Raw genomic sequence first — 14398 nt, forward strand, 5'->3', positions numbered from 1 at the left:
TCGTGTGTCATAAGGAGGGACAAGAACTCACGCTAGCTGGCTCTTCTAAGCATCTTTTCCAAGGTGACATTTCACACCCAACCCTGACCTCCAACCTCCCCCAAGTCTCCCCACCCAGGGCCCCCATGTATAAAGCACAATGGCCCGAAGCCCAGATCACCAGGAGGCTGGAAGCACTAACCGCTCACAGCCAAGGCTATGACGGGCTGCGGCAACGTCCTGCTGTAACTGGAATATGGATTCCACAGTGTTATTGAATGTCAAAGCGCATTATTCCACGCAGCTGCTCGAGAGGCACTGCGGAGCTGACGCCTGTCTCCCGTGACAAACACCTATTAAGCGGTCAGCATAAACCCTTCCCTCACAGCCTGTGACATCACCCTCCGGGCCGGCAGACACAGAACAGCAATTGCTGAGTTGCGTATGAAAATGATAGTTTTATTGTCTATACAACTGAAGGTTTAACTCGGACCCCTGCCTCTGTCCGAGCTGTATAAAGAAGCGATTCTTCTCACAGAACAAATGAGCACAGTACGCTATTGTAATCTAAGAAACAGGCACTATTTATGTATTGGAAAGCCTTGCTCTCAACAGGGCTAACAACCCAAGGGCCCGTAAGCCACTACTGTAGCGGCTGGAAGAAGAAAGCTGTAGAAGTTACAAGTAAGGAGACCCGCGGCCACGGCACCAGGGGCTGCCGTCTCTTGTCCCAGCTGCTCCGAGCGTTAGTTCAGCAAGCACGACTCGTAGGTGGGGACCATGTACTTGATGTTGATGAAGGCGTCCTCCCCTCCGTAGCGCTCGAAGGCTTCCAGTGTCTCCTGGATCAGGTCTCCAATGTTCTCCCTCTTCTGCTGGCTGTAGTCGATGCCGTCTCCCGAGTTAACTGGTTCGAGCAAACACAGAGAGAGGCCGGTTAGCTCTGGGTGGGCTCCCAAGAAGCCCCACCTGACCCACCTGCCAGTCTGGGCGTTTCTGAAAATGCTGGTCAGAAGCAAACATTAAACAATTTTAAGTGTGCAGAGACTTAGGAATGGCGACAAATATACGTACATATGTATACGTGTGGGTGTGTGTGGGGGTGGGTGGGTGTACCAAGTCCCAGGTTGGAATCGATGAAAACTAATCCAAAACATAGCAGAGTAAACAAAAATGAGTTAACCACAGCAGATCACCAGGCGGGGGCTGCACCTTCTGCACCTGACACACAGAGTACACTCTCAGCCTTGGGTTTGTCAAAATCACAGCCTGGCACATTTTGGAGTGGGGGACGGGGGGTCTGGGGTGGGGTCTCTTGTCAGGTCAGGTGGTCCCGAGTACGTCACAAAGGACACACTGTGTAGTGAGAGGCTGTGCCTGGCCCGGCGTCTCCTCGGCTTCTGTGCACGCATTCTCCCGCACCCATCAGCGATCCAAGTGTTCAGTTATCTGCAATTACTTCCATTACTCAAACGCAGCAGGAAACAGCCTTTCCCTGCTGTGGCCGCTCCTGCGTGAGCGCTGAACATTTGGATGACAGGTGTCAGTTACAGCTTCGCGGGGAGATTGCCCTGCTGTTGCAGTTGGAGTCTCTGAGACCAGGGAGGCAGGCCAGCGGCGGTGGCGGGGGCTGGGACAGGGCAGTGGTGTGGTGGCCTTTGATGGCCTCGGGGACTCCAAGAGCCCACTTCCTGTGCTGCACGCTCAGTCGCAGCCTGTGTCCCAGGTTTCCGATGGCCCCCAAACGCTGCCCTGTCTGGAGTGAGGATGGCAAGTGTCGGGGTTCAGGCCCAGACACTCCACGGTTTGTTCTCTGATGATAACTGTGGGCTCTGTTGGGCACCACTCACAGAGGTCAAGGGCACCAGTGACATATATTCTTCCAGTGGGTGAGCCATTATCGTGCCTCTGTGAAGTAGCTACAGTGACCCGGCCTTAACTAGGGTGGAAGGAGCCTGCTGGAGGGTGGGCTGTGGGGGTCACGAGGACAAGGACCGGGATGAGGACTGGTCTAGGGCACGCACAGGGCTGGAGCCCTTCAGTGCAGTTCAAGTCCAATTTCACTCGTATTTCACAGTGAGCTCCCAAGTGTTTGCAGTAGAGGGAAGACAGTGCCTGAAACCCTTCCCCTCAGTCATTCAGGATATTTTAAGGGGCCTGAGTAGTGGTCGGGACCCGAGCACAGACAACAGAAGCTCATCAGATAAACTTCTCAGGGACAAAGCTTCTGGCAGGTACACATTGGAGGCCAACAGGCTCTGGGTGAGGACTGGCGTGGCGCTCTGAGGGAGGGGGCGCAGTGGAGCAGCCCTCCCTCCACTGTCTGAGTGGAATGAAGAGAGGGGAGAGGCAGCTTGCGTTCCGGTGGGGGCTGGGTGGGGGTGGAGGAGGTGTTGATATTGATGTCAGCTGTGAGAAAGGGTGTTAGGGAAGAAAGCCTGAAGGGGTAGGGGCAGGACAACAAGACACAGAGGAGTCCGAAATTGTGGGGCCTGGGGGGAGAACAGGGTGTGATCTGGGAGAGGAGGGGCAGGGAGAACAGGGTGTGACCAGGGAGAGTTGCAATCTGTGAGGAGCAGCCCCAGATTCCCACGACTGGCAACAGAGGATGTTTCTATGAGGACTGGGGACAGAGAATGTATCCAGGAGGGCCAACCTTGTATCTCAGGACTGGGAACCTAGAATGTTTCTGTGAGGTGCAACATTGTATCCCCAGGAGCACAGTGAGTGTCCCTCTCCCCCTACACCACCTTCCTGGTCAACTCCTCCTGGTTGGGAAAGAGCTGACCTCAGGGAGGCTGTAGCAGGACTTGTGTTTGCACAGGGGAGCTGGGGCCGCAGCACACAGGCCCTAGAAGGCACATGGAAGATGCAGTTGGTGATGATGCAGAACTATGACAGCCTTGGTCCAGCTCCGTGCGGACAAAGAAACATGCTGGTCGCCCATGAGCACTGCCTTTGTTGGCATCGCCATTCCAAAGGTCAAGAGCTGAAGAGATGGTGGAACAGACGCATTTTCCTGGTGGAGGCAGAGGGGTGTTGGCAAGTAGGCACACAATGGAAGGCTTAACATGCCCTGTTCCCCCCACTGCCCTCCAGAGAGCCGCGGAGACAAGCAGCACTGTATTTCATAGTCGTTCTTGTTGCTAAATATTTAACTGTAGGAGTAAGTAAACTGTGGAGCTTTTCTGTTTCTCAACAGTGTGTAAACCCAAACGATGGAAGAACAGAACAGAACAGAAGTCGCTTATTCACAAAGGGAGTTGGAGTTGGAATAGTTTGTGGTTGCAGAATGTGTATCACTGGGGCAGAAGAAACAGCCAAACAGGAACACATCCCTTAGTTTGCATGCTGGGGAGAGGACACTGCGCAGTCTGGTGTCAAACTGTGTGCAGAGGCAGGGTGAGTCATGGGGTCTCCCTTTCAAAACTGCTACATTGTCAGGTTCTCTGAGAACCTGAAATTGAGGTGATCTGTTTGCACTCGCCATTTTAAATACACACGGAACTGTTGCAAAATGTGATGCTTAAAAAAACCCCAGCAAACCAGATGGTTATTTACAATTGTCAATTCTGATTAGGAGGATGACATTTCAATTTGGGAAGCTAGGATTCTATTTTATGTTCAGCAGCTAGAAAGGTGCATGGAGGATGGAAAAGATATGTTTTATTTATAACCAAACAAATAGAACTACTGCAATGGTTTAAACCAGACTTTGTGCTTATAAAAAGGATAAAACGCAGGCAGAGTGCAGCAAAGGGTGTAGTTTTCCATTCCTAGAGATTCTCGCGTGTAACTATATCCTGGCTAAGCCTTATTTTAAGGGCGTATATTGCTCTGAATGTTGAATTTTCTTTCAAAAATTTATTTGAGAGGGAGAGAGACAAGAAGAGACTGAGAGAGGGAGAGAGAGAGAAAGAGACAGAGAGACTGCATACTACTATCTGCGTTTACTCCCCCGATGCCTGCAGAAGCTGGGCTGCAGTTGAAGCTGAGAACTCAATCCAGATCCCTCACATGGGTGGCAGGACCCCAGCCACTTGAGTCCACTGCTGCCTTCCAGGTCTGCACTGGCGGGAAGCTGGAGTAAGGGCCCTGAGCAAAGAATCAAACCCAGGTACTCCTGGGCCAGACACTGGCTCCGTGAAGGTTGCATCTGTTTTGTGTGAGCAACAGGGTCGAGCACTAAGAACACACACACTCTCGTTTTCTACCTACAGCTTTTGAAACTGCCAACCTGGATGGCTTGTTTCTCCAGAGCCCTGCTGGTCAGAACTGGGGCGGGTGTGACTGTCCCAGTCTCTTGTCCACTTACGTCACCCCTGGTGCATGAACTCAGCCCGTGACCATGACATGATTATCATGACACCTGTCACTGAGGGCCGCTGCCACGGGGAGCTGCATCAGACAGGGCTGCATCTCACACGCACGTCTGCAGCTCACGTGACACGGACCAGCAGCAGAGGGGGATCAGGTCGGATTTTGATGACGTGTCCTCCCTCTATGGCTTGAATTTCTAGACTGTGTGGAAGACCTCCTCTTTTCCTTCCTTTAGTGACAACTATTCATGGAAAAAAGGAAAAAAAAAATCAAGACTCAAAGGCAAGGGGAGCAACACTGGAAGGGCAGGGCAATTCTGGTGGTTGGAGAGGGTCCTAGATCAGTGCCGGACAGGCATCACAGCAAGCCCAGCATTGCTTCCCCACGCTGACCGCTGGTGGTCTTGGAAGCACCCAGAGCGGCCGTGGCTGGAAGTTCAGCCAGTACACTGAGCCCTCTGCTAGGCACGGCAGAGTGGGCGGGGCATCAGGAGAGAAAACAAAGGCCTGCCGTGGGGCAGCTGCCATCAACTGCAGCGTCCCGGCTGGCAGCCCCTCCCTCTAGGCCACGGGGTCTCTAGCACCTACTGAGGACAGCAGCGTGGCCTCCAAGGCCTTAGCACGCTCCGAGCCTGCCTGGGTGCCGGGCTTGCTGCTGGGTCCTGTGCCTGGGAGATGGACACTGCTCAGTTTGCTGTAGGCAGGTGCTCAGGCTGTCATCTCGGGGCAGGCAACCAGTGGAGGACGTGGGGCTGGCTGCGGGGAGGGTCGCTTGGGTTTGTAAGTCACGTCTGGATTTTTGGGGCTCTCATGCTTTTTGAAGGAATACTTTCAAAGGGTCAGTGTGTAGATACCCTGCTATGGTCCGTAACACACAAAGCAGCTATCTGGAACTGAAAGCCTTTGGAAGACAACACATACGTACATGGTACGTCACACGGTTTACTCCAGGAAGTGCTGCTCACGTGGCACAAAGCACAGGAGATCATCTGTGAGGTCTGTCTGGACTTTCTGGTGATGGCCAGGAAAACAGACAGGCATGATTTGAGGACCAAAGTGCCTCTGTGAATGTTGCAAGGCCCCAGAGCTGGCTGCAGCACTGTCCTCTCCCGGGCAAGGACAGGGTCACCCACGGGAGGCAGTGTCATTTGGCACCTGGGGCGCGGAACCTCCTGTCCCGACGCTGCCCCTCATACTGGACGTGGTTCAAGCTGGAGTCTTTTGGAAGTCGGCACACCAAAGTCTAGCCTGGGAAACTCAACCAAATCCCCCCGAGTGCACCCGGAAATGATGAGAGCTGGCAGCCTGCAGTTATACTAACGCCACCTAAGTGCCACCTTCCGGGGGCTCTGACTTAGGATGTCACGCGCCAGGCTCAACAGCTAAGACAGTTTGTGTTACCTCTTCGCTGCACTCTCATCTTTAAATAGCTGCAGAAATGAGCAAATACCTGGGACAAAGAGAATGAAGATGAACCTGACAGGTCCAGGACAACATTCACCTGGGCCTCCTGGAAGCTGCAGACACTGAGTCAGATCGAAGTCCTCTCTGCGCACCTACGGCTGAATTCCAGGCATGAAGCCAAGTGTGCACAAAATTGCTGCGGAAGCATTGTGGTTTGGCTGCACCTGCTTTGGTCTACCGCTGCCTCCATGGCCATTTGCGCGTGGAGGATGTGCTGTCAAGTGTGGCCACTTTGCATACCCAGGGCTTGAATGTGAGCCATGGCCAGGCCCTGGTGGAAGCTTCTCTCCACGTGGGAGCGTTCATCCACCTGGGGCACGCTGCAGAGGGCACCTGCCCCCAGCGAGCAGCAAACCTCGGTGCTGTGGTGCTGGACTGTGGGGTCGGTGCAGCCACGGAAGCAGCACTGAATAGGATCAGGAATGCCGCCTTTGGATCTCAAGTGCTGAACTGAACCATTTCAAGAGTGAGAAGGCCCAGTGGAAAGATTTTGCCCATCAAGACCTGTGAGCTGTGGAGGCACCAGCCGCTGTCTTCCCTCCCACTACGGGCTGCGGTGACATCACCCACCGTGGCGAGGGAAAGCGGGCCTGGGGTCAAGTCTCGGCAGATACGCGCAGCTGGAGCCCTCAGCGGGCACTGGTATTGCAGGGACACAAAATTGTCACCGATTTGCTGCTGGAGGATCAGGAAGGAGGTCTCCCTTTGGGTGTGGTGGATTCCGCAGTTAGACGACGCAGAAGACTCAGCAGTTCCATTTGTGCGCGCTGGGATTTAAGCGGGGAGGCCAGTTGCAGTCGAATGAAACCAAACTTCTTCAGCAGATACTCACTCCAGAGAGAACGCACCACTTAGCAATGCGAGTGAAAGGCTGGCGCACCCTGTTTACGAGTTGGGATGGTTTCTGAGCCCTTTCCTCTTTTTTTTTTTTTTTTTTTTTTTGACAGGCAGAGTGGACAGTGAGAGAGAGACAGAGAGAAAGGTCTTCCTTTGCCGTTGGTTCACCCTCCAATGGCCGCCGTGGCCAGCGCGCTGTGGCCGGCGCACCGCGCTGATCCAATGGCAGGAGCCAGGTACTTATCCTGGTCTCCCATGGGGTGCAGGGCCCAAGCACTTGGGCCATCCTCCACTGCACTCCCTGGCCACAGCAGAGAGCTGGACTGGAAGAGGGGCAACCGGGACAGAATTTGGCGCCCCGACCGGGACTAGAACCCAGTGTGCTGGCGCCGCAAGGCGGAGGATTAGCCTAGTGAGCCGCGGTGCCGGCCACCCTTTCCTTTTTAACCTGATTTAGGAAAGGTGGGGGGAGAGGGACATTGCTGTATCTTTTCACCCTTAAAACCTGGATTAAATTGCCCGAATTTGTTTAGCCAGAAATACCTGTTTATGTCTGCACTCAACTTACTTTATAGATGAAGCTGGGATGCCAGATTTGGAATAAAAAGGGTATTTTTTTCCCATGGAGTTTGGATAATTACAGGGGAAGTCACTGTGAATCCTGGTCAGCTCCTTCCCAGAGGTGAGGGGACGGAAGAGAGGAAGGAGGAAAAGCGCTAGGACCACACTCGTTTTCCCATCCGAGCAGGAGAAGGAGCCTCACGGGAGACGCTGCAGGTGGTCTGCGTGCAGAACCCTGCTGCCCACGGCTCTTGCAGCTTTTCTCCGTAACACGGAGGGGACGTCAATCTTCTCCCCAGCTTAACGGCCGCTCGTGTCTCCCCCTTGGGAGCGTGGGGTGTTGCTGTGTCTGGGCCAAGCTTAGCCACTGCTCCACAGGCCGACGGTGTTTATTCTTGGAAATGGCAGGCTTCGGCTTCCCTTAAGTATGGCCTCACAATGGATTTGGCCCATCGTCTTGCTCGTGGGTGCACGATGCAAAGTTAATGGCTTTGCAACCAAAAGCTTATAACCACAGCATCTGGCATGCTACAGATGCCCAAGGCTGAAATCCCCCAGTCTCCCCAGGTCCTGTTGACATGAATGAAATTCACAAGATTGCTGCCCTCTGAAGATGAAAGCTTTGAAGCCAGCTGAATGTCTCACTCTCTTCCCCTCTTGCCAACACTGAAGCTGGGGACTGACTCCAGAGGCTGCTAAACCATCAGATCTCCAAAATTCCAGGAGCCTGTCCACCTGCTGTGTGCCATCACTAAAGATACATCAGGGGGTTGGCCCTATTGACAATTAAATATCTAAATTTCCTTCAGACAATGACACTTGCTAAACAACTTTCATTTTCCAACTGCTGAGTAGATTGGACTCTCTAAGAAATCAACACTGGGGGCTGGCGCTGTGGTGTAGTGAGAAAAGCCACCACCTGCAGCACCAGGATCCCATATGGGTGCCAGTTCATGTCCCGGCTGCTCCTCTTCCGATCCAGCTCTCTGCTACCGCCTGGGAAAGCAGTGGAAGATGGCCCAAGTCGTTGGGCCCCTGCACCCACGTGGGAGACCTGGGGGAGGCTCCTGGCTCCTGGCTTTGGATTGGTGCAGCTCCGGCCGTTACAGCCATTTGGGGAGTGAACCAGTGGATGGAAGACTTTCTCTCTCTCTCTCTCTCTCTCTGCCTTCTCTCTCTGTGTAACTCTGGCTTTCAAATAAATAAATAAATCTTTAAAAGAAAAAATAAATCAACATTGGTAAGAGTTGGAGTATCCTGCAAGCAAGTGACCTGGGATATCACTCGTCACCCACTTTGGAGCAGGAGTGTGCAGTAACTTCCTGGCTGTTGAACTGTGGCCAGGGTTTCCTGGTTTCTCAGTTATGGCCTCTGTCTCAAGAAGAGACAGAACTTTGGATGCTCTCTGGTTCCTCCCCATCCTAACATCACTTCTTGTAATGTCACAGTAAAACTTTGGAACAAACATTGGAAATAGTGGGTATTCAATGGAGGTCTTGTATAAAATGAAAAGAAGGTCACAGTCAGCCACACACCTCAAGCATCCAATTCAGCTTTCACACCAAGTTCTAAGAAAATCTGAAAGAGCCAAATATTTACATAAATAATTCTAGCTAAGAATGCAAACACAAACTCAAACTCTTTGTTGACATACTACCCAGTGTTGCCCAGTCTGCTTCTCAGCACTTCTATATAGCCTTTGATTTCTCGATTCCTTAAAGATCAAATGTAGAGATTAATCTTTTACAGATCTAATCGTCAATGATTTGGTCAAACCTACAAAAGGGCAACTTATTGTCTTCTCCGATTAGTGACTATTTTGACCTCGAAGCTATACTGAGAAAAACAGGTGGGTTCAACAGTTTATCCATTCACAAGATAATTATAATAACAGATTCAGTCGTTGTTGAATTCATCTGAATTTGAACTTGGCAAGCAAACAGTTCTCTCTGTTCTTGTTGACCAACATAACTTAAAGAGCACACCGTGTCAGAAAGGACCCAGGGAGGTCTAAGTTCAACTGTCCGTCCATACGTCGGTGCCCTGGTGTGCCACCTCAGGAGGGAGCAACAACAATGTGTCGCTTGAGCAGATGAGCTGCTTCAAGATGAAGGACAGCCCGTGAGCGCAACGCAGTCACTACTCCCTCGCACGGAGGAGGAAGCTGAAGTCCAGAGAGGTGACATGACCCAGCAAAGTGTTTCAAGCAGTCAGCGATTTGGGGATCTGGAAGGAGAGAAACCGAGGCAGGAATCTGCTGAGCAGCAAGAAGGGGGGTGGGGAGGCTTGGAAGCAGGCTCCAGTGCTGTGTGTCACCGGGGGATGCGTGGGGTGGCAGGTGCTCCCCGCTGCCTATGGATGGACGAGACTCAGAGGAGCCGCTCGGGGTGGCCGGTGGTGGCTGCCACGGTGCTTGCCGCCACCCACCAAGCCGTGTTTCAGGCCGTGTTTCAGGTGTCTGATGTGGACGGGGAGCTGTCTTTCCCTTCTGTGTAAGTCCCTGGAATAGGAACACGCTTCACAGGGGTAAAGGCAGGAAGACAGGGATCCAGGCTGCCTGAGTTCAAGGACTTCTTCTCCAGTGTTATGGACACACGCCGAACATGGGAAGATCCTGGGCTTAATTTCACATTTCGGGAGAGTTTATTACGATTTATTTCCAGATCTGGTGGGTATTAGTCATGCGGTTTGCAGTTGAGGGAATTACAGGGCTGAACGTCCTGAGAGTGTCCGTCCAGGGACGTGGGGACGCCTGGCGCGGCTGGGCAGAGGCGTTGGCGGGATCTTTAACTGCAGGAGGAAAAACGTAGGACTGCTGTGAGTACACGGATGGCCTTTCCATATCCCTAAAAAAGCAGATCGAAAGGCTGAAGGCAAGCAGCAGACGGTGGGGAGTCGGGGAGTTAGGGGTCCACGTTCCAGGTGCCAACCTCTCTGGAAAGCAGGAGAGCCTCTGGTCTTCTTCCAGGACACCTGTTGTTTCCAGGGAGTCTCAAACAGTCCTTGATCGAATCTGACCTTACACAGAAGCCCTCAGGTGGCCCCCAGGGGCAGGGCTGACACACCGATCAGCGGGCCAGACTCGGGGTTGCCCGTGGCCCCTCTTCCTTTGTGCAGCCCACGACGTATTGCGTGGACCCCTTTGTGGTGTCCCTGGGTGGCGGCTGGTCTTCCAGTTCTCACGCTCTCCTCTTCCTCATTTACCCTGCAGTGGAATCTTCCTCACCATTTCCTTGCCTGTTGAATCACCGATGTCTCCTTGCTGCAGGACGGGCCACCTGGCCCTCGGTGACGCGCTCTCTCTCCACAAGCCAACGCCAGCTCATGCTCCCTCCCAGGAAGACCCCCTCGGGGGCTAGCCTGGACTTCTCCCTGGCCCCTATACAACGTGCGTGCGTGCTTTTTCAGTTCCCCAGGGGAGTGTGCTCCCCCTCGCTCTGTGGCAAGTCCAAAATCAAGGCCGGTGTGGAATCTGACTTCACGATCATCTTTCTCTCTTTCGCATTCCTGGAGTCTGCAATATCCCCTCCCCATGCATGTGTCACTCAAGTCTCTAACAGGTGTTTGTGTTTATTTAGCGCTTCTACATTTTGTTACGTTTTGGAGGGTAGGATGAGGAATGTTATATTAGAAACCTCATTCCCAGACATCAGAAGCAAATGAACGGGAGAATGAGTGACTACTCTGTGTGTTTGCTTGTACAAATCCTGACACGGATGCTAGCAAAGTCAGCTCTAAATAAGCTGTATATTACATGTAGTGTCCAGCATCTGCCTAATTCTAATTCTTTATTCACTATTTACATACTTGGGAGTTGTTTTCCATGAAAGTAGCATTTATGAGAATTTGGAAAGGTTTGAGCAAAAGAGTTCCAGCACAGAGAGGGTCTCACTAGTTAGAGTTTCTGCTCTTCTTCAGTTTCCTGCTTGATTTAAAGTGGGGTTTACATGGACCACCCTTAACACAGGGCAAGAAGAAAAACTTCTCTTTCCCAAGTGCAAAATCAAATATATCCTTTGACTTTATTAGCAGGCTTTGCTTCAAGAAGAAAATGTTGGGTTTTTATCATGGTTTCATTTAATATCTGCATTGTGTCTAATGTAATTCCTCACACAGCTACAGAGTGATTTCCGATCAGCTCAGGAAACAGCAGAGTAAGTGATTTTGATTGAAAAGGAACTATTGATTGCTGTTCAGAGGGCTGCAAATCTATTGGAAATAATTTTAACTGCTTCTAGATGATGCTGAACACTTTTAAACACGGCCCAGAATCACGGCTGCCATCACTGCTCTCTGTTTCCAGGAAACATTAATGATGTCAGAGGCAACCCATGTTCAGCTTTCACTTTTTTTTTCTGTAACAGAGGCACACGGCACACACACGCGCACGCACACACACACACACACACACACACTGGAGACCTCAGGTTTCTGACAAACGTTGGCAGTAAACTACAGGGAAATGGTCGTTGTTAGAACTTTCTCCTACATAATGAATGCAGAGAGGAGAGGACCTTGTGTGTGACCAGCCTCGTGGCAAACTGCACCCAGCCTGCTACCAAGGGCCTGCAGCGTGGGAGCGCAGACACATAGTAGAAGACTCCCCTGGCCTGGATGTTCTCTGAGAAAAATAATTAAGCAGATAAGCTCACTGCCAGCGCGTACGATGAGAAAACACGTTCTTGCTTTATGCCATTTCTGTAGACATTTCTCGACTATTTGGGATGTATCCCGGCTTGCCTAAAGTGTCTGCTCTTTGCAAATTCTAAAATGAACTAATGGGTGCAAAATTCTAACACATTTCCAAGCCATTAGCTGAGAATTTCACCGAGTGGGAATATTTCTCATCAAATGAGCTCAATTAATGCAGAAATCATATATTTAATGAACAAATCAAACCAGTCTGCCGTGCTGCACCAAGTTCACTGCTGTGAAAGTGGCAGAGTCAAAGCCTTCGAGCCTTTTACAACTGTCTCAGTTCAAAATGACCTTGAGACGGCGTCCAAAAGCTCTGACCATCAGCTCTGTCGGCCACTACCCCGGCAAGTTAAAGGGGTGAGAGATGCCCACGCTGGTGTCATGCACGTTAGAGCAGAACAGTATGGGAATACTTGTGAATACAAATGGCCATGGTCTTGCTAAGGTCCAATCCAAGTTTCTGCTAGGTGGTTAAAAGAGAGCGAGAGAGAGAGAGAACGAGAGCAAGACAGAGCGAGAGAGAGAGAGAGAGGCATCTAAACTGTGGGGGAAAATTTAAATGTGGCCATTTAATTTGCCATGGCAGCAAAATCGCATTGGCACAAGAACTGACACTAACGCTTGTTGGAAGTGCTGATAGGTGAAATATGCTGACTTGTGATACTTTTGAATAAGGATGTTTATTTGCGCAAGTTACGTTTTTATCTTTTAAAATGTTTCAGGGCAGTGCACCCAACTGCTTTCCTCTGAGTCAGACTTCGGAGCAGGGGGTCCAGACAAAGGCAGTGTGGATAAAACAACTGGACCCCACAGGGTTGCGGCCATGTGGACAACCCCACAGGGTTGTGGCTCTTGTTGGGCCCAAATAACTACACATGCATCCAGCTCCACACGGCCCCAAGCCCCTCACCTAATTTCTCTGGTAGAAACAGGCAAAGCACATACCTGTGAGGAGATGTACAAGGGTGAACACAGAGAATATGTTGTGTTTTATTAATATAACAAGCTGTTGATAAACTTCAACGCTTCAATCTGATTGCAGCTGGATTTTCATCAATACTGTAGCTCCCAGATAATGTGAGATTGTCCCTAGTCAACTCCCCGCTGGCAAAGGACAGGCTGTGTGGCCCACAGAATGCCGCGGTTGAACTGTTTGCTCTATTGCTTAGAAAAATGGGCTCATTCTGTCACCTCACAAGAGAGACAGTGCTTTGAGAGGAGCCACGCTGCCCCTCTGGCAGGAGCGGGCCGGTGCACGGGTGCCCAGGTTCAGCAAGGAGCACCGTGACCAAGCTGTCGTTTGTGTCCTGGATAGCCTGCCCCTTGGGCCCTGACCAAAGCCTCGGACGAAGGACTTCGTGAGCAAACAGTTTGCTTCTGAAGCTCACGCCCAGCAGTGCGGGTGTGGGTCCAGATGCTGGTGTCCAGACACATGGGGAAAAGATCGGTTCTTGTTCTCCCAGCAGCAGCGCTCATGTTTGGCCTGCTGCCTGCTGCCAGCCTTGTTTCCCTGCTTTTTCTAATTTCAGAGACAGTTCACGACGAGCCAGTCCCCAGCAAACCAACAGCAAGAAGAGCGTTTTACTTTTGAATGCATGCCCGGGACTTGTGCCACAATAAGGTCATTTTTTTTGTAGTATTCTTACGGAGCTTCATATCTGAAAAATGATTTATATTCAAATCTACTTATTTAGTGTTTTGAGGTTGGATAGCTAGTTGGCACTTAATATGTGCCATTCCAATTTGATATTAGGCAAGTAGCTGGGTGTTGTGGCATAACAGGCTAAACCACCACCTTCAATGCCAGCACCCCATATGGGCACTGGTTTGAGTTCTGGCTGCTCCACTTCTGACCCAGCTCCCTGCTTATGTGCCTGGGAAAGCAATGGAGGATAGTCCAAGTCCTTGGGCCCCTGTCACCCATGTCGGGGATGTGGAAGAAGCTCCTGGCTCCTGGTTTCAGCCTGGCCTAGCTCTAGGTGTTGCAGTCATTTGGGGAGTGAACCAGCGGATGGAAGATCTCTTTCTCTGTGTCTCCCTCTCTCTCTGTAACTCTGCCTTTCAAATAAATAAATCTTCACACACACACACACACACACACACGCACGCACAGTAGGGGAGAGCCCCAGTGTGTGCTGCTGACCACAGAAGGAGCGAGCAGGCAGCCTGGAGGGCCTCAGCTCCTGGTGGAGTCCCGCGGGGTGGGCACTGGAAGCGGCGGGAGGAAACTTGCTCTCCTGCCCCCTGCACTGCAGCTAAGCTCACGGCACCCACCACCGTCTCCTCACAGACTGCTGCTTTGGCCCTGCTACTGCCTCCTTTTCTAGACCCTTCCAAACCATGGCAGTCGGTCCCTCGGGCCAGCTCCAAATGTGCCTCAGAGTGTACTGGGGCAAATGTCCTGGCAAACAGCATCATCGCTGTCTGTCAGGTCTGGCGCCTGCTCCCTGGGGAGTGCGACCAGAGATCCCAGGGGCTTGTGGAGAGCTGGACAGAGGGCTCCCGGATTTCTTGGCTTTCCCCAGGGCCCCCTGCTGGGG

At 51.8% G+C, this 14398-nt stretch overlaps 1 protein-coding gene across 2 annotated transcripts in view; it reads right to left on the reverse strand.

Annotated features, from left to right (window-relative positions):
* Positions 1-417: 417 nt before the first annotated feature.
* The window catches only part of PACRG (parkin coregulated), a 578050-nt gene continuing 564069 nt past the window's right edge, over positions 418-14398 (reverse strand). For both annotated transcript variants that reach the window (XM_017345476.3, XM_002714988.5), the window contains one exon: positions 418-886. In XM_017345476.3, the coding sequence (XP_017200965.1) occupies positions 726-886 (161 nt within the window). In that variant the 3' untranslated portion in view covers positions 418-725. The remainder of the gene's footprint in view (positions 887-14398) is intronic.

Source organism: Oryctolagus cuniculus, chromosome 5 (genome assembly GCF_964237555.1).
Source record: "Oryctolagus cuniculus chromosome 5, mOryCun1.1, whole genome shotgun sequence".
Lineage (NCBI taxonomy): Eukaryota > Metazoa > Chordata > Mammalia > Lagomorpha > Leporidae > Oryctolagus > Oryctolagus cuniculus.